The sequence below is a fragment of the Sapajus apella genome, unplaced genomic scaffold, assembly GCF_009761245.1.
Source record: "Sapajus apella isolate SASKATOON/1434 unplaced genomic scaffold, GSC_monkey_1.0 scaffold97, whole genome shotgun sequence".
Taxonomy (NCBI): Eukaryota; Metazoa; Chordata; class Mammalia; order Primates; family Cebidae; genus Sapajus; species Sapajus apella.
This window is the reverse complement of record NW_022437037.1, coordinates 4,603,572-4,622,567: the sequence shown is the minus strand read 5'-3', so window position 1 is coordinate 4,622,567 and position 18,996 is coordinate 4,603,572. Positions and strand designations below refer to the sequence as shown.

At 56.1% G+C, this 18,996-nt stretch overlaps 1 protein-coding gene across 4 annotated transcripts in view; it reads right to left on the bottom strand.

Moving 5' to 3' along the window:
• USP20 (ubiquitin specific peptidase 20) overlaps window positions 1–18,996 on the bottom strand; it is a 39,793-nt gene continuing 20,797 nt past the window's right edge. For 2 of the 4 annotated variants that reach the window (XM_032257565.1, XM_032257566.1), the window contains exons 7-26: window positions 18,399–18,495; window positions 17,824–17,893; window positions 16,173–16,286; window positions 14,768–14,846; window positions 12,115–12,559; window positions 11,563–11,703; window positions 11,136–11,251; window positions 10,719–10,891; window positions 10,040–10,134; window positions 7,750–7,783; window positions 7,534–7,579; window positions 6,484–6,664; window positions 6,285–6,411; window positions 5,753–5,922; window positions 5,574–5,655; window positions 5,005–5,113; window positions 3,173–3,275; window positions 2,088–2,159; window positions 1,467–1,646; window positions 1–1,306 (exon numbers count right to left, since the gene is read on the bottom strand). In XM_032257565.1, coding sequence (XP_032113456.1) covers window positions 1,483–1,646; window positions 2,088–2,159; window positions 3,173–3,275; window positions 5,005–5,113; window positions 5,574–5,655; window positions 5,753–5,922; window positions 6,285–6,411; window positions 6,484–6,664; window positions 7,534–7,579; window positions 7,750–7,783; window positions 10,040–10,134; window positions 10,719–10,891; window positions 11,136–11,251; window positions 11,563–11,703; window positions 12,115–12,559; window positions 14,768–14,846; window positions 16,173–16,286; window positions 17,824–17,893; window positions 18,399–18,495 — 2,418 coding nt within the window. In that variant the 3' untranslated portion in view covers window positions 1–1,306; window positions 1,467–1,482. Of the gene's footprint in view, window positions 1,307–1,466; window positions 1,647–2,087; window positions 2,160–3,172; window positions 3,276–5,004; window positions 5,114–5,573; window positions 5,656–5,752; window positions 5,923–6,284; window positions 6,412–6,483; window positions 6,665–7,533; window positions 7,580–7,749; window positions 7,784–10,039; window positions 10,135–10,718; window positions 10,892–11,135; window positions 11,252–11,562; window positions 11,704–12,114; window positions 12,560–14,767; window positions 14,847–16,172; window positions 16,287–17,823; window positions 17,894–18,398; window positions 18,496–18,996 lie in introns of those variants that run through there. The other 2 variants (XM_032257567.1, XR_004262416.1) reach the window with 2 other exon arrangements.

Below are 18,996 nucleotides of genomic sequence, written 5' to 3'. Positions count from 1 at the left end.
TGGAATGTTTGTTCTGTGTTTATTCTGACATTCTGAACACACACTAGACAGCATAGACGTGGGGTCAGATCACAGCCTGCACAGCAGCCTCACTGTGTCACCACAGCGCAGCCTGTGGCCTCTGGCTGCAGCAGTGGCTTTGGGGGCCGATGCCAGGGAACCCCAGGCTCAGCAGGGAGGGAGCAGGATCTGGGAGAGAAGATCTGAAAAGTGAGGCCTTGGGGCCTCTGCTGGACGCACCTGCTAGAATTTCCACCAGCATCTGCTTCTAGAGACTGATGACCACAGTTGTGAGGGGGGCCTGGTCCCAGAGTCCCCACCCATGCCCTGACTGCTTTGACCCTGACGATGGTGGCACCTCTCACCCTGGTGGCTTCTCCAGGGGCTTTGGTGCCTTGCTGTGCTCAGGGGGTCCCTCCACTCAGCATCCAGAGGCCACTTCCCAGGATCCGCCTGAGCGCTGCCCCTTGCACACTGGCTCTGCACTGCTGGAGCTGAGAGGACGGGAAAGTCTGCCTTCCCTGGTGTCGGCCCGGGAAGCTGCCTCAGCAGCAAATGGCAGCGCTGTGAGGTATCCCTGTTTCATCATCTGGGTCCCTGGTGGGGGCTCAGCAAATTTCCCGTGAAGATGAACCGCTGAACTTCGAGGCAAATTCCAGTCCATCCAGGGGGCAGGCTCAGCAGGACGCGGTGCAGAGGACCAGCTGCCTCCAGAAACATTCCCCATTGGTGGAAATCCAACCTCTCCTCCTGGCACTCCAATCACAAATGAGTCCAGAGTCTTCAGTCTGCAGGAAAAGTGCTGAGAGCAGCCTGGGACTTCAGGGTCTTTCTAGTGATGACCAGGAGAGGTAGGGGTGCGGGACCATCAGGGAGGACCTGTGAGCACCTCACTGGCAGGGACTTCTGGCTGCGCTCACCGGCTCTGAGCAGCTCCCTCCAAGTCGTCAGTCCGGGCCTGGCTGAGTGGAAGCTGCAGCTTCTCCCCGACTCTGTTCCAGGTGAAAGCCTGACTGAGAGGGGTGGCACTGGGCTCCAGGGATAAAGCTGGGCTGAGCTAGCGAGAGGGCAGTTGTAGGGGACGCGATGACAGTGACTGGCAGGGGCACTGCCAGGACAAAGACCTAAACTAACATCACAGAGTCTTGGTCTTTTAAACAAGCCTGATGTGCATGTATTTTCTAGTTGCAGCGTTACTCACTGCGAACCAAACCAACTTTACTGCCTCTTTACACAGCAGGGTTCTGCAGCGGCCCGGCCTCTCTTCTGGGCATAAACACACCCTCTGCGGGTGGGGCAAACGGGGCTGTGGGGACAAGGGCACTCGGCAGGTGGGGCCGGGCCGCATGCAGGGCCTCCCACAGCCTCCAGAAGGTGCCTTCAGGGACCTGCTCTTCAGATGCTCAAGGGGACACACGAGATCCCTGGAGAGGGAGGAGAGGACCCAGAGCAGCCAGGCAACTTACAGACCGGCCCAGCAAGTCACACGGCCCGGGTCTCGGCTTCAATCTTCTGCTCCCCGTGCAGGCTCTCTGGGGCCGGCGGCTGCTGCGCCACGCTCTGGCGGATGGCGATCTCGGGGCCGCCCCCGTACAGGCTGTTCAGGTAGGTCCAGGTCTCCTCTGAAATCTGCCCGTAGTCAGCTCCTGCAGGGCACGAGAGGCACCCATGGGCTCACCCTCACCACCTCGAGGACGCAATCAGCCTGGGCAGTGAGGGCTCCTGAGGTCCAGGACCTGAATCGGGGATGGGGCAACCAGGACTTCTATGCAAAGCTGTCAGATGGAAAGAAGGATTTCCCAGAGGAACATCTGTCCCTGAGAACCCATCTCTGGCTGTGTCTCCTGTTCCTGGGGGTGGGGCTGAGAGAAACAGCAGGGCAGGCAGGCGGAGGGGTGGGGCCTGGAGGACACAAGCAGAGACCAAGCCCCGTGGGCCATCTCTCAGCCGCCTGGGCCTGGACTCAAGTGGACGTCTCAGCCTGGCTCTAAGACAGGTGGCAAGGGGGCTCCTGAAGGGCGGGACTGGGCAGCAGCCTGGCAGCCAGAAGGGGCAGAGGGGAGTCTGGCTGGCCCCAGGAGACTCACCCTGCTTCAGCTGGACGTGGCCACTTCCTTTGACCTGTGTGATCCTGCTGTTGTCAATAGGCCCCGGGGGCTCTGGAAGACACAGCGGACTTGGGTTCAGCCCCTCCATGCCCTCCACCCTCCACAGCAGCAGAGCCATCCCAAGTGAGGCCGCCCAGGCCTGGGGTCAGCATGGAGTCTCTAAGGGAGCCAGGCGTCTGGGCCACCCAATGCTCCTCTGCAGCAGTCCGAGGACCCAGCAGAGGGAATTTCTAGGATACATGAGATAGTTTGTGCTGGCAGCAGGAGCTGGGATGGCTGGCCATGCCCTCATCTCTGTTGGCAGCTGCTGCTCACTGTGCCCCTTCCCCTGTGCCCAGCTGTCTCATTTAGCCTCAGTAACCACAGAACAAGGTAGAGGTTTATGGAGACAAAGCCGGGGCCTAAGCAGGTGAACTAACCACTCAGGTCACAGCTGGTAGAAGGCAAGCGTCCAGGCCAGGGTAGGAACTCTGTAGTTACATTCTCAACCACAGCCACCCTGAAGGCCTCAGCCAACACCAGAGAGGCCTCAGGGTGGCCCTGGCACCCTCCCTGACAAGCAGGATGGCAGTGAGATTTCCCTTTCCCAAGCACAGGCGGGTGCTTGGGCTCCACACAAAGGGTCCCACAAGCAGAACCACGGGCTCTGCCCACCCTGCTGGAGCCCTGAGCCACGGACAACCCATGGCTTGGCTCTGCTGTTCTGTACTGGGGACTTGGGGGCCCTGGGGGCTTCCTCGTGAGGGCGCCTGTCTCTGCCTCTATAAATTCAAGGGGGTCAGACAACAAATCTGTCATTTCAGGCAACGTCTTCTGAGGAAAGAGCCTTGCAGGTGGGCGGAGCAGCTTGCTGGGCATGCCAGGGAGGCGAGCCTCTGGGGAGGGACAGCGATCCCCGCTGGGGACTGGCAGAGCCCAATGCTCTCTCCTCACCCTGGATGGGTGGCACCCGGGGGGCAGGCCCAGGGCCTGCAGGAGCCCCTGTGTGCTGGCCCTCCGCTGCCAGCGTCCCATCTCCCAGGAGGCCCCCACGGTAGGAAAGAGCCAGGCCCCCCTCAGCTCACCATTGTCCTTCCCCTTGACGAAGGCCTCCCACTCCCGGAACCACTGCATGCTGATGCAGTAGATGACGCCTGGCGACTCCTCAGCCTGGAAGGCCTTGTTCAGCTGGGCCGGCCGGCAGGGTGAGGACGGGAGAGAGGGCAGGTCAGCCTCTATTTACCTTCAGCAGGGATTTCCCAAAGGCCCCCACCCCAGTCCCTCGCCTAAGACTTTTACAAAAACATCAGATACTCAAGGTGAAAAATCAGAACCCCCAGACGTGCTCAAACAAAATAAACACACCCATCACTCAGAGATGACTGCAGTAACATTCTGGGGACTCTCTTCAGTAACTGACCCAATTGAGACCGCAAGGGAGACGCTACTTCTCCCTGTGGAATACAATGTTCCTATCTGCTCAGAGCAGCAGCTCTCCTTCTGACAGAAGCATTTTCTTTCTTTATTTTTTTAATGGGGGTCTCTCTCTGTACCCACGTGGGAGCACAGCAGCACAAATCACGGCTCACTGCAGCCTTGACCGCCTGGGCTCAAGTGATCCTCCCACCATACCCTCCTGAGGAGGCTGGACCACAGGTGCACACCACTATGCCCAGCCCTGACAGCATCTTTTTTTTGTTTTGAGACAGAGGCTCACTCTATTGCCCAGGCTGGGGTACAGTGGCACGATCACCACTCACTGCAGCCTCGACCTCCCAGGCTTAGGTGATCCTTCCACCTCACTCGCCCTCCCGGTAGCAGGGACTACAGGCGTGTACCACAACACCCGGCTAGTTTTTGTATTTTTTGTAAAGATGCGGTTTCACCATGTTGGCCAGGTTGGTCTTGAACTTCTGGGCTCAAGTGATCCTCCTGCCTCAGCCTCCCAAATTGCTGGGATCACGGGCATGAGCCACAGCACCCGGCCGACAGCATCCCTTCCTGGAGGCCACAAAGCACAGGCATCCCTCAGTGTCTCTCACCCAGCCCTCCCTGAGTGGAGCGTGTCCTGTCCCTGTTAGAAGCAGCGTGGCAGGGAAGGAGTGTGCCAGGAGCCTCAGGTGCACTCAGCTCCCTCGCAGAAGCCCCTCTTCTAAACACACTCACATGCGAGTCCTGGTTTGCACCTTGCTTTTCACTTCCTGCTTATCTCGGGCAGTTGGAGAGCCCAGTGGTTCTCACCTGGAGCACGGAGGGTACGCTGTACTCCAGGGGACCCTTGGCAATGCCTGGAGGTCATTTTGGTTGCCACTGGCACTAGTGGGTAGAGGCCAAGGATGCTGCTAAACATCCTTACCATGCATAGGACAGCCCCACAATAAAGAATGGTTTGGCCCAAAATAATACAGCCAAAGCTGAGCCTTCACCTACTCAAGCCAACCCTCCCACTAGGAAAAGTCTCTTAGACACCTGGCCATCTAGTCCCCTGCAGGAGACTCCTTTCTTTCCTTTTTTTTTTTTTTTTTTTTTGAGATGGAGGAGTCTCACTCTGTTGCCCAGGCTGAGTGCAGTGGCACAATTTCAGCTCACTGCAACCTCTGTCTCCCAGGTTCAAGCAATTCTCCTGCCTCAGCCTCCTGAGTAGCTGGGACTACAGGCATATACCACCATGCCTGGCTAATTTTTGTATTTTTAGTAGAGATGGGGTTTCACCATGTTGGCCAGGCTGGTCTCGAACTCCTGACCTCAAGTCTGCCCACCTCAGCCTCCCAAAGTGTTGGGATTACAGGTGTGAGCTACCACACCTAGCCTCAAAAGACTCCTTTCAAACTTCCTCAGGGACTGCACAGGGCTCTTTTGTCCCCAAGTCCCCAGCCACCCTAGGCAGAGGCTGGCAGAGCTGCCCCGCCGCACACACCTTGATGAAGGTGTCGATCTCGATCCTCCTGCGCTTGGCCAGTGCCTCGATCTCCACCTGGCAGATGGAGCACACGTACAGGTGGTTCACGGCGGGGCCACCCCCAAATCTGCCCAGGGTGGAGGGAGAGAGAGACACGGTCTGAGGCGGGACCGGTGAGGGGAGAGCAATCACTGCCTTCCACTTCCCCCTCATGCCTGCCGCAGGCCTGGATGCACCTGTCTTCTTCACCGCCCTGTGAGCACCACAGAGCCCGCAAGGGAGCAGCGCCCACAGCCCCCAGGAGGCCCTGCTTCAAGGCTTAGGGGCTGACGGGCCAATGCACTCGGTTGTGCTTCAGCCAGTTTCCTGTCCCTTGTGACTGGAAGAATCCAAACGGGTTCCCATAGACGACGTGTCTCATTCTCCATGAGACAAGTAAAGGCAGCTCTGTGCTGCCTGAGCGGAGGCCAGGCAGGAGTGGGTGCCCAGTGTGGGGTCCTGGCAGCATTCCTTCCCTGCCCTCCCCTCCTTTCCTGCCAGCAGGGCCCCAGACAGGACGGAGGTGGGACCGCCTCCCGGGCTCTCACCTGTTGTACAGGTGCTCCCAGACGTTCTGCGGCAGGATGACCACCAGGTCGTCAATGTAGTGGTATTTGTTGGGCGGGATGCCTGGGAAGCAGATACAGGGAGGGAAGCTGGGGCTCGGCTGCCCACCCACCCTGCTCTCCCACCCACCCTGCTCTCCCACCACAGGGAGGCGCCTCACCTCCATGGGAGCAGAGGAAGGTCTGGTTGGTGATAGGCCCCGGCTCCGCGAAGGTGTTGAACTTGTTGAGCCACTCTCGGGACACGTAGAACCGCAGCAGGCTGGGCTCCCGCATGGCGGCCAGGGATACCACCTGCTGCCGCTCCCGTACAGCCTCCTCGCTGCTCTTCCTTCGGGATGAGGAGGAGGCAAGGAGCTGTGCCTGATGGCTGCCATGTCCAGATACATGCAGAGCCCCTCATCCCAGTGCACCTGGAGCTACTGGCCCTGTCTACCACCTTCTGGGTCCCTCAGGGGTCCTCGACATGTGAGCAGCCAGCCCGTGCCGCCAGCCAGGGCCCTACAGAAGGCCCCAAGCTGCCTTCTTGGGTTCCCCACAGCAGCCAGAGGGCTCTTTCTTAACAATTCAAGTCCTTACTTCCCTGGCTCAAAACCCTTCCAGGCGCTGTCCCCTATACACATGCAGAAGGCCCACAGGTCCCAGGGGACAGGGGTGGTGAGGCTCCTCCGCCAGGCCAGGCCTGGTGCCCACCTGTAGAAGAGCACGTAGCCCTCGGCATTCTGCACCACGGTCTCGTGGACCTCCGTGACATACTGGTCGTCGAACTCGTACCATTGCCCGTTGATCACGTTCTGGCAGTAGGCGATGTAGTGCCCACCTGTGGTGGCAGAGCAGACGGGTCACGGGGAACCCAGCAGACGGGGATGGTGGGGGAGGGGATGCGACTCACTGCCTGCCGTGCCGTGGTGGCAGATGACTGAGAGGAGGTCGTAGGTGGTGATCTGGGATGTGCACTCCTTGGCAAGGAAGGGCCGCAGGTCGAGCCCCTCGAGGGGGAAGGAGACGTGGCTGTTGATTTTGAACGAGTACATCACCTCGTGCCGAAAGCGCTTCAAGTGAATGCACAGGATCTGTGGGGACAGAGACAGCAGCAGTCATCCTCGCAAAAACAATACGGCCCCTCACAGGGGAGCACTGGTCATCTAGGCAGAAACGACGTGGGCCCTTGCAGCCTTGACCACGGGCCCAGGTCACCTGATGGGATCATGCAAGCTGACTCCATTGGAACAAATCCGAGTTCCACATAGGGGCTAGACGGGCGCGCTCTAAGTCACACCAATCACTCCCAGATCCACTGCTGAGAACTGGACCCTGACAGTTGGACTGGGCCATCAAGTTTACCAGTTCTGTCGGCACTACCTTTGAGAAGCCACAAAGCTTCCCCGAGGCAGCACAGCCCCATCCTGCGCCCCCTTGCCCGAGGCCCTCCTCTCTGCTCCAGCCATGCAATGCCTTCCTTGGTGAGGACAGGCCTGCTCCTGCACTGGGGCTTTGTCTGCTCCTTCTGCGCCTTCCCTTCTCGATGCTGACACCAGCCTACACCCTCTAGGCCTGACTCAGATGTAACTCCTCAGAAGGGCCAAGACAACAGCCCCGGCCAGACCAGCTCTCTTCCGGCCACTCTGCAGCCAGCAGGGGCCACACGTGTCTCACTGGGGGCAGGGCCTCAGCATCCCACACACCTGCCTCCCATTGGGCCCTCACACAACACGTTAGACCCCATATGTGCTGAGGCACCAAGAGAGGGCACAAGTCACAGTCGGAAAAATGTGTCCCATGCCCACCCTTCCTAGAGGTTTCTCAGCCAAAGCTATGGAATCTCCATGGCCCCTGCAGCACAGAAGCTCCCAAGCAGTGGAGCAGGGTCAGCCCCCACCCGGTGTGTACTAGTGTGCACCTCAAGATAGCTGAGAAGCAGGCTGCCAAGGCCGCCCCTCACCTCAGGCAACCGGAGGACTTTGCAGTACTTCACTCCGTTCCGCAACCTAGGGAGGAAGCACGAGCCAGAGTCAGCGGCAGGGCTAAGGGGAGCAGCCCCCCACCCGGCTCCCTTCCAGGAGGGCAGGATGGGAGGTGGGCTCTCTACAAGAACCCAAGGGGAATATGTAGGGCACAGAAACGGGCAGCTAGGGAAAAGGCTGGGGAAGGCTCTTACTTCTTACACCGCTCACAGCTGTACATGTTGTCACCTAGGGCATTAAAACAAGGGTCAGAAGTTAGCAGGGATGGGAAATGGGGGAGCAGAAAAACTGACTATGATTTCTGCTTAAGAAATAAAACCTGGCTGGGCGAGGTGGCTCATGCCTGTAATCCTAGCACTTTGGGAGGCCGAGGCAGGCGGATCACCTGAGGTCAGGAGTTCGAGACCAGCCTGGTCAACATAGCGAAACTCCGTTTCTACCAAAAATACAAAAATTAGCCAGGCGTGGTTGTGTGCACCTGTAATCACAGCCACTCAGGAGGCCGAGGCAGAAGAATTGCTCAAACCTGAGGAGTGGGGGGAGGAGGTTGTAGGGAGCTGAGATCATATTACTGCACTCCAGCCTGGGTGACAGAGTGAGACTCTGTCTCAAGAAAAAAAAAAACCTCCTATAACTAACAACAAAAAACAAGACAGGCAAAGGACTCACATAGATGTTTTTCCAAAGATTTACAAATGGCCAGCGAGCACATGGAAAGACACACAACATCATTACTCATTAGGAAATGCAAATCAAAACCACAATGAGCACTTCGGGAGGCTGAGGTGGGTGGATCACCTGAGGTCAGGAGTTCCAGACCAGCCTGGCCAACATGGTAAAATCCTGGGTTACTAAAAATACAAAAATTAGGCGGGTGTGGTGGTGCATGCCTGTAATCCCAGCTACTAGGGAGGCAGGAAGCCGAGGCAGGAGAATTGCTTGAACCCGGGAGACAGAGGTTGCAATGAGCCAAGATCATACCATTGCACTCTAGCCTAGGTGACAAGAGCGACACTTTGTCTTAAAAACAAAATAAAACAACACAAAAAAAAAACCCCACAATGAGGCCAGGCACAGTGGCTCATGCCTGTAATCCCAGCACTTTGGGAAGCGGGCAGATCACAAGGTCAAGAGTTTGAGATCAGCCCGGCCAATATGGTGAAACCCCGTCTCTACTAAAAATACAAAAATTAGCCAGGCATGGTGGCAGGCACCTGTAGTCTCAGGTATTCGAGAGGCTGAGGCAGGAGAATTGCTTGAAGCTGGGAGGTGGAGGCTGCAGTAAGGCAAGATCACATCACTGCACTACAGCCCGAGCAACAAGGGCAAGACTCCGTCTCAAAAAAATCAAACCACCACCACAAAACCACAATGAGACACCACTTCACACCCATGAGGCTGATTCCCATCAAAAAAGTAAACAGAAAATAAGTATGGGCAAGGATGTGGAGAAACTGGAACTCTTGTGTGTCACTGGTGGGAACGTGAAATGGGCCGGCCACTGTGGAACACAGCACGGTGGCTCCTCAATAAATTAAAAATGCGCAGATACTCAAAGGGATGAAAAAAGAGAGGGGTGCAACATACGCACAACAGTTAAAATGGAGGCAGCCCGTGGCCACTGATGGATGAACGAATAAGCAGAATGACCCCAGCCACCCACACAACGGAACAATAATCAGCCTAAAAAAGGCAGGACCTTCGGACACACGCTGCAACGCATATGACCCTTAAGGACGTCCTGCTCAGTAAAAGCCGTCAGTCACAGAACGTCAAGTACTGTCTAATTCCACTTATATGAGGTCCTTAGGGTAGTCATATTCAGAGAGACTCGAATGCGGAGGTTGCCAGGGGCTGGGAGGGGGGACTAGGAGCTATTTCAAGGATGCTGAGTTTCAGGCTTGCAAGATGAAAAGGTTCTGGAGATGAATGGGGAGGACTGGCTGTACCACCATGGGAATGTATTTAACACTAATGAACTGTGCACTTTCTGCTCAAAATAGCATTGCAAATGATTATGGTGGTAAATTTAAACTTCTCTGTATTTTACCACAATTGAACATTGAAAAAAAATTTTTTTTTCCCAAAGGTTTAAATGCCAAATAGCCAACAGAGAAAAAGGGGAAGAACAGGAATGAGCTATGTTTAAATAAATACAAATAGTCAGTATATTTAACAAAAAATGTAGAAACTCATCAGTTATCAAGGAAATGCAAAATTAATGTACAGTATCATTTTTGCCCACCAAATTGGTAAAAAAATAAATAAATAAACACCCAAGAGCTGCAAGATGGTTGGGGTGGGAGGGCAGGTGGCCCCGGCTGAGCCTGGCTGGCAGAGGGAGTGGGAATCTGATGGGTTCAACCTTGGTAGCCTGGCCGTGTGTCCCACAAGCCCTGGGCTGCATGCTGGCCTGCAGGGGTCTGCATACCCCTGTCCCTGCAACTCCCCACCTCCCGAACCCTTGCCAGCCAGGCCACTCACCCTTCAGCTCATCAGCGGCAAAGAAGGCAGCAAGGCAGTCTTCTAGGGTGACGACAGGCCCCCAAAACCAGCTGGGGGTACAGGATACCACAAACCTACAGACAAGAAAAGGGTGCAGCTGCTGCCAGGGCCTGGGCAAGAACAGGAGCTGAGGGCACTCTGGGTGAGTTCTGTCAGACCTGAGGCCCAGAGAGGCAGCCGGGCATGGTGGGTCGGGGCAGAGGCCTGGAGCTAGACCCCTCCATGTCCTGGGCCAAGTGACATCACCTCTCCCCAAGCCTGGCCTTCATCTGTGATGGGGCCATGATCATGCTGCCCCCTCCTTGGGGTGGTATGGGTCCATGGCCTTGGGCAAGTGAGGAGGCCCAGGGAAAGCTGCTGCCCTTCCTGCCCTCCAGGCCTGTGTCCTGCTGCTGCCCTCCCTTCAACCTGCCACATGGTCACCTCCCTGCTGTCATTGCTCTCCAGCTCCAAGGGACCACCCAATCCTGGCCACTTGAAAGTGGCCAAGAAATCCCCTGCTTATTAAGCCAACTCCCCTGCAGCCTTCGGCCTCCAGCTCTTTCCAGGACCTTCCTGGTCCCTCAACTGCATGGACTTGGCTGTGCAGTATCTCCCACCCAGGAAAACCAGGGCAAGGCCCGGCCCGTGTCACCCACTAGTGGCAAGGTGGGCGCACCGTCGGATGTACTCCACAATGAAGGCCAGCCAGCCCTGAGTGGCATAGCTGTCTCCACAGGCACCCGGCTTGGCGGGCACATTCTGGTAGATGGCTGAGTGGAGTTTGGCCAGGTCCTCCTTGCCAGGAATGGGCAGTGATAGGTCCTGGAACGTCTCCACGGTGGTGGATACCTGTGGGGTTGAAGGTCAGTCTGGTGCCCGCCTTTGGCAATGTCTGCACCCCAACCCCCAGCCCGCAGGTGAGGGGCAGAGGGCCTGCTCCCCAGGCCATAGACATAGGATCCACGCAGGAAGGGCCCTCCCCTCACCAAAAGCAGGGAACACCCATGGAGAGCCCACCCTGCACCCAGTCAGGGCAAGAGTTGCCAAGGCCGCTGGCAGCCAGGCCCAGCTCCTCCATCCCTGGGGCACCCACCCGGTCACAAGTGAGACACTGCACGAGGCTGAGGATGGAGCCGTCGAAGATGTCGGAGATGACACTGCGGTAGCACTGCTCCTTCCGCCTCCGGCTGCCGGCACTCGAGACCTGGGCTGGAGACACAGCGCAGGACTAGCTCAGTGTCCACCAGCCTGGTCGGGGCAAGGTGCAGGCACTGGGGCTTCCTTTGCCAGGATGTGCAGTGGCATCTGTGAGTCATGTGACTGCGTAAGCAATTCACTTCCTCGTGTCTCCATGTCATCCTCTGCAAAATGGGGCTCCCGACACTGGTGTCTCAGAGCTGTGCCTGAGAGGAGCCCATAGCCTGGCCCTCAGCCACACGGGAGCCATGAGAAAGGCAGCCACGGGTGCAATCTGCACTCCCAGGCCCGAGCTGACCGACCCTCCCCTCTGCCCCCCGAACCTTTCTTGAGCACATACGACGGTGCCATCCTCACGGGGCTTGCACGAGGGGGGCTGCTGGACAGCTTGGCATGGCCCTCGTGGTGGTGGACAGGGCTGCAGGGGCGAGAGGAGCTTCGCAGGTGGGCATCGTTGTCCGGCTCTGGGGGCAGAAAGGGGAACTTGCTGGGCCAGGACAGCCACGCCAGCTCCGTAAGTGGGCAGGAAGAGGGCCTGCCAGCCCCTCCTAAAGGGTCGAAGGCCTGAACCCAATGTGTCTCCTCTGTCACATGCCCACTCCAGGCCCCTGCACACAGGCCAGAGCAGAGCTGTCCACTCCATTTCTGGCTGAAGGCGCAGGGCTCCAGGAGAGGGCTGTGAATGGGGCTCCAGCGTTACTAGCTTGGGGGAACCTGAGTGCATCACTCAGTCCCCCGGAAGCTGACTTCCCAACTGTCATTTGAGTCTTGTGGAAGAACCTATCCCCCAGGGGCTACTGTATGTCAGTGCTAAGCACCCAGTAGGTACCGGGCCACAGGCTGACATTCCTCCCGAATCCCCTGCCAGCTGATACCTGGCGTCCGGCAAGGGCTGGTGGACCGTGGCGATGGGGGCTGGGCCTCCTCGGGCTGGTCATCAAGGGCAGCCATGGTAGTGTCCACATCAGCGTCCTCATCCACTTGCTCCGAGTTTGTGCGCTGCTGGCCCCAGGAGAACTTGCGGTCCTTCATCCGTTCCTTCTCGGAGATGGCTCTGCCCGCCTCTTCTGGGATCAGCAGCTCCGTCTCTGCCTGCAAGCTGCCCCCGCCACGACCCTGCCCGTCACCCTCACCCCGGTCGCTGCTCGAGTCGCAGGACAAGAACTCATCTTCTGATGGGCTCCGGTCGCCCTCCCGTTTCTCATCCGTGTCACTTGAGTCTGAGTCCCGTGCCTCCATCAGCGCCACGGTGGCCACTGCTGGCTCCTTGAGCTCCTCATGCAGCTGGTCCATCAGGCAGCGAAGAAACTCTTGGGTGTCCTAGAACCCGGGGTTGGGTCAACAGGGCTCTCCTGGAGGCAGGAGGAAGCAGCCTGCGGCTGATGAGACAGCGTCAGCCTCCAACTAGAAGGGCCTCATGGGTGTCCCCTGCAGAGGAGCTGCTCACCCTCACAGTGGCCTCCCAGGGTGGTCTGTCCTAATCCCATTCTTCTGTGGATGACTCTGAGGGTCAGAGAGGCTAAAGGACTCCCACCAGGACACGCAGCTGTCAAGTGGCAGAGCCAGGTATGTACCTAGGTCCATGCAACTCTTGGCTCATGCTCGGAATAGCCTGCCTCTGCTGAGAGCTCAGCGCAGGGAGGGAGAAAGGTGGTACCGCATTCAGCCCAGTGACCTTTCACCCTACAGAAGAGGCAGTGGAGGTGGGCAGGGAGCTGGCAGAAGGACGAGGGAGTGTGATGCCAAAAAGGAGGGCTCACTTGAGTCCTGCCCCAAGCCATGCCACCCACAGGCCAGGCTGCCTGCATGCTCTACCTTTCCTCTGGCTCCCTGTTCCCTTAGTCCCTGTGCCAGCCCACACATACTCTCGATCCCTGTCTCACCTTCCCATAGACCTGGGCATGACTCAGACTAAGGTGCCCCTGCAGGCTGCCTGGGTCTCAAATCACAGCAATGAGCATTTTGTCTTGACTACTCTGTGACTGGGCCACCAGCACAGCAGGAAGCCAAGGCAGCAGGGGCTCAGGCAGAGGCACCCAGTGAGCCCCACTGGGAGCTGTGCGCTCACCAGGTGTGCTGAGAGGTCAGAAAGTGGTGGCAGCAGCAGACTCTGGCAGCTGGGGGGTGCTCGAGTGGTGCTGGGCAATGGAGAAGGACCCGGGTTCCAGGCCCAAATCAGCCCCGGCAGTCCCTGCCCTGGATGTTATAAGTAGTCCCCAGCCCAGGCCCTGACCCCCAGGAGGCAGCGGTCACATAGCAGCCAGAGCCAGCCTATAACATGGGGGTGATAGTACTGCCCACTTGGTGAGAGTTCTGTGAGGATTAAGTTGTGGCATGGTGCACAAGGAATGTTAGTCATTGTGGATGACTATCACTCCCCAAAAAGAGAGGTGTCCAGGCAGTGCTGAGCCTCTCAAGCAGGAGCCAAAGGTGCTGCAGCCCTCACCCTGGGACTGCCTGCAGGGGCAGCTTAGTCTGAGTCATGCCCAGGTCTGTGGGAAGGTGAGACAGGGAGTGAGGGTATGTGGGGGCTGGCACAGGGAGTGAGGGAGCAGGGGGAGCCAGAGGAAGGGTGAGTCACGCAGGTGGCCTGGCCTGTGGGTGGCATGACTCAGGGCAGGACTCAGGTGAGCCCTCCTTTTTGGCATCACGCTCCCTCGTCCTTCTGCCAGCTCCCTGCCCACCTCCACTGCCTCTTCTGTAGGGTGAAAGGTCACTGGGCTCAATGTGGTACGGCCTTTCTCCCTCCCTGCGCTGAGCTCGCTGGCAGAGGGTAAACGAGAGGGCGGAAGTGTCCCCACATGACTGCGGGTCCATCCATGGCCCTCATTCAGGCAGCAAAAGAGGGGGCCCAGCCAGGTCCAGCTCTGCCGTGGGCCATCTGGGGCGGGAGGCTGGAGGGCAGAAGCCATCAGCCCAGGGCTGAGGTGTACGCGTGGCTGCACTCTTTGTCTTGGTCTTATGATTTTATAAAATAGAAAAATGTGGTTGGTTTCAAAGGGGTTCTCTAGGTTAAAAAAAAAAAAATTCTTAATCAAAATTTTTGCTTCAATAAAAGTGCAATTTCGCCTGTGGTTTGGGGAAGTGAAATTTCCGTGCCGTTTCTGGTGCAATGCAGAGGGGCACAGGCCCTGCAGCAAGGCTGCTCAGGTTCAAATCTCCCCTCCGCCAGTCATTGCAGCACTTCAGGAGCCTGAGGCGAGGGGACTGCTTCAGCCCGGGAGGTCAGGGCTGCAGTACGCCACGACTGCACCACTGCACTCCAGCCTGGATCACAGAGTGAGACCCTGTACCCCGCCCCCCAAAAAAAGAATTCCCCTCCACCATGTGCCAGCTGTGTGGCCTGTGCAAATGACTCGGCCCCCTGAACCTCAGTCTGCCCATCTGTGAAGTGGGGTTAAATATCAGCATGAGACCTACCAACCAGTGCTCGGCTGCCATTGCGATTTTCCACTCTGGTTTTGGCATCAAAGCCAGGCCTAGTGGGTCACAGCCTTGGGTGTCCCCCGGGAAGCTCAGATAGCTTACCTGCTGGGCATAGCCTCGGAACATTGGGTTGACCAACTTGATCCCATGAGACAGACTGGTGGGGACCACATAGCTTGGCCTGTAGGAAGGCCAAATCCATTAGTACAGGGAGGCTGCCTTGAGCTGCTCATTCCCGAGAGAAGCAGGCAGCTGGCCAGCCAGGCTGGACCAGACCAAGGCGTTTCCTGACATTTGGGGAAGCGCCTACCCAGCCAGGAGCCCCAAGAGGATCACACATCTCTACAGACAAGAAGAAAATGTCAAGTCATAGCTGCCTCAATTAAGCAAAGAGCTCAAATAAGATGGCACCATTTCCTGCTGGCGCACAACAAACTCACCTAAACATGATTTGTTTTTGTTCTAAAACACTGTGGTTTTCTCATTTCATGTTCATTACTGACAAATCTAAAATTTCAGAAAAGTACAGAAGAAAAACACCACCACTAATGGCACCAGATACTTAACCATCAGATTTCTGGATTTTTCTGTGAAACTAGATGCATATATAAAAATACATAGATATACACTTAAAGTTGGTTTCTGACACAGGCGGGATTTTACTGTAACATGCTGGGTTGTTTTTTTGTTTTTGTTTTTCCGAGACAGAGTCTCGCTCTGTTGCCCAGGCTGGAGTGCAGTGGCACAATCTAGGCTCACTGTAACCTTCACCTCCTGGGTTCAAGCTATTCTCCTGCCTCAGCCTCCCGAGTAGCTGGGACTACAGGCGCCTGCCACCATGCTCGGCTGATTTTTATATTTTTTGTAGAGACAGCATTTTTCACCATATTAGTTAGGCTGGTCTTGAACTCCCGGCCTGTGATCCGCTGGCCTTGGCCTCCCAAAGTGCTGGACTTACAGGCATGAGCCACCATGCCTGGCCCCACGCTGGTTTGTAATCTGCTTCTACATGTAATATATATTTCTGTGTGCTCATTTTTAATTATTCCCAACTCTGACTTTTCCTGGAGAAACAGGTCAAATCCCAGGCTCTGGTCTTTCAATTCATTTTATGCTGTGCCAGAAGCTCCATCCAGTCTGCGCCCCCCTGCCCCACACCTCCTCCCACACACACAATTGTGGCTCAGGCCGGGTCACCACATCTTTTGGCAAAGACACCTACCCGTGGCTGCCAGCTAGGGTCAACAGCAGGTCAAATTCTAGCTCACCTTTCGCAGGTTCTATGACCTTGAGCAAGATACTTAAAGCTCTCTGCATCTCAGTTTCCCTATTTGTACAACAGGACTGGATGCAACTTCCACCCGACAGGCTTGCTGCAAGAATTACCCGGGACAAAGTGAGGCAAGTGCTCACTGGGGGCTGAATCCACAGGAAGCGCTCAATCTTGGGTGCTGACAGGAAACCCCTGTCCCACACACTGCCCGAGGCTAGGGGTGCAATGGCTCACCGTTTCTTGTGCCAGACCTCAGAGACCAACTTCTGGTAGCTCTTGCACAGGGCTGGCTTCTTGTCTGTGCGCACCAGGCCTCCACACTCCAAGAAGAACTGAGTCAGTGGAGGGCTGGGGGCAAGGGAGAGAGAACTAGGTCAGGAGAGCAAATGAGGGATGTGGCATGGTTTAGAAAGGACTATGTAGTGGGGAGCCATGAGTGCTTGCACAGAGAACACAGTGGACCTGGACCCAGAAACATCTGAAGATGACTAGAAGGATCCCACCAGTTATGGACAAAATTGCATTCTCCAGAATTAATCTGTGAAACCCTAACCCCCAGTACCTGAGAGTGTGGCTGTATCTAGAAACAGGACATTTTTACTTTATCTTATTATTTTATTTTGAGACAGAGTCTCACTCTGTCACTCAGACTGGAGTTCAGTAGTACAATCTTGGCTCATTGCCACTTCTGCCTCCTGGGTTCAAGTGATTCTCCTGCCTCAACCTCCAGAGTAGCTGAGATTACAGGCACATGCCACCAGGCCAAGCGAATTTTTTTGTATTTTTAGTACAGACAGGGTTTCCCCATGTTGGCCAGGCTGGTGAACTCCTGCCTCAGGCGATCCACCCGCCGTGGCCTCCCAAAGTGCTGGGATTACAGGTATGAGCCACTGCGCCCAGCCAAGACAGGGCTTTTAAAGAGGTGAGCCCGGGTGTGGTCAATTATTTCATTTTATTTTGTTTTATTTGAGACAGAGTCTCACTCTGTTGCCCAGGATGGAGTGCTTTGGCGTAATCTTGGCTCACTGTAACCTCCACTTCCCGGGTTCAAGCGATTATCCTGCCTTAGCCTTCCAAGTAGCTGGGACTACAGGCACATGCCACCATGCCCAGCTAATTTTTTGTAATTTTAGTAGAGATGGGGTTTCACCTTGTTAGCCAGGCTGGTCTCAATCTCCTGCCTTCCTCAGTCTCCCAAAGTGTTGGAATTACAGGCATGAGCCACCATGCCCAGTTTGGGTATGGTTAATCATTAACAATTTTTGACCTTCATTCTGCCACCTGAGGTTACTAGGAACATGAGGTTACTAGGAACATTTTGGAATGTAGCCTTCCAGATTTGTCTGCGCATCTGTACCCATTCCCTCTCTCCTTCCTGAACACATATACTGCCATCTCTAATCTCTACTGCATAGGAGGGCCTCATGGAGCTGAGAGCCTATCCCTAATGGAAAATGGCATTTCTCCCCTAAAATGGGATTGTCCCATGCAATGCCTTATAACCTCCTTTTCTCCCCCTACTCGTCAGATTCTGAACCCCTTCTTGTTTCCATGTGTGTTGTCTTGCGCCGTTTTTCCTGCACTTGCTGCAAGGCTGGGCTGTGAGAATTTACATTCCCTTGCAGATGGGCCTTTAAATCGCTTCCAATAAACAACAGAGCGAGGAGGCTCCTGGCATGTCCAACCTCCCCAGCATCTCTGGTTATCTCCTCAGGACACGTTCCCACTGTGGGGACTGCTGGGTCAAAGGGCCTGGGTGTTTTTAGCGATTTGGCTGTGCGTCCTAAGCATGCATTTCTGGGCAACTGCCTGGGGGTGCTACCGATACTATTTCCAGGGCTTTGCCAGGGACAGCTCTTGGTTCTCTGACAAAGCGTCGACCTACCAATTGGACAGGGCCTGCAGGGCCGCGTTCATGTAGCAGGAGTTCCCGAGGTTCTTCATGCCTGTGAGGCCTGGCAAATAAACACAAAGGGGAGGGGCAGGTGAGCACCCTGCCCTGCCAAGGACACCTTGCAATTCACATTTGGCACAAAGCTGTGGCTCTCAATTGCCCAGGACCCAAGAAGAGGACATGGTGGAAGTGTTCCACCCCAGGAATCTTCCCAGTAAATTAACATGCTTCCTGCTCACAACAGTGGTGATTACCTGAGCGTTTTAAACAGATGAACTGCTTTGCCCCTCTGCCCAGCCAGGCCCACTGTCCAGACCATATAGCAGAGGGGCCTGCCTATTCAGGGTCACACAACTGGGAGAGGGAACAAATGGCTGGCTCTCCAGAACACTGGCTGGGTCAGCCAGCTTCCAGAGGGAAGACACCATGCTACACAGCTCATCTGTCACCCCACCCTTCCTTGCCCAGATAGCAGGTGCAAATAGAGACAAGACTGTGGCGCTTTCCAGCCTCCGGGTGAGGCCCCCAGCTGGCCCATCAGCTTCCCCTGCTGTGGGGGCCATTACCTCGAGGTTTCAGGTCATCATCCTCTGACTCGGACTCTCCTTCGTCGGCCACCGCAATAGGAACAGCTTTCAGAGGGTGGGAGGGTGGTGGGGAGTCCTGTGTTAAAGACCCAAAATGAGGAAAATGGGGAACAGAGGAGCTGGGTTCAGAGGCCCAGGTGTCTCCCAAGGGCTGGAAATACAGCCCCACTGCCCAGAAACCCCCAGTGGGCTGAGTCAGTCTATCTGCGCAGAAGGCACTGTAAAAAGAGAGAGGACTGGTGGCCTTTCCCTGGGAACTCCTTGATTTGTGTGTGTGTGTGTGTTTTTTTAGACAGAGTCTTGCTTTGTTACCCAGGCTGGAGTGAAGTGGCACAATCAGAGCTCACTGCTGACTCCAACTTCTGGGCTCAAGGGATCCTCCCACCTCACCCTCCTCAGTAGTTGAAACTACAGGTGCATGCCACAGCGCCCAGCTAACATTTTTATATTTTGTAGCGATGGAATCTCACCATCTTGCCCAGGCTGGTTGCAAACTCCTGGGCTCCAATGATCCTCTCGAAGTGCTAGGATTACATGTGTGAGCCACTGCGCCCGGCCTATGTAGACTTTTTTTTTA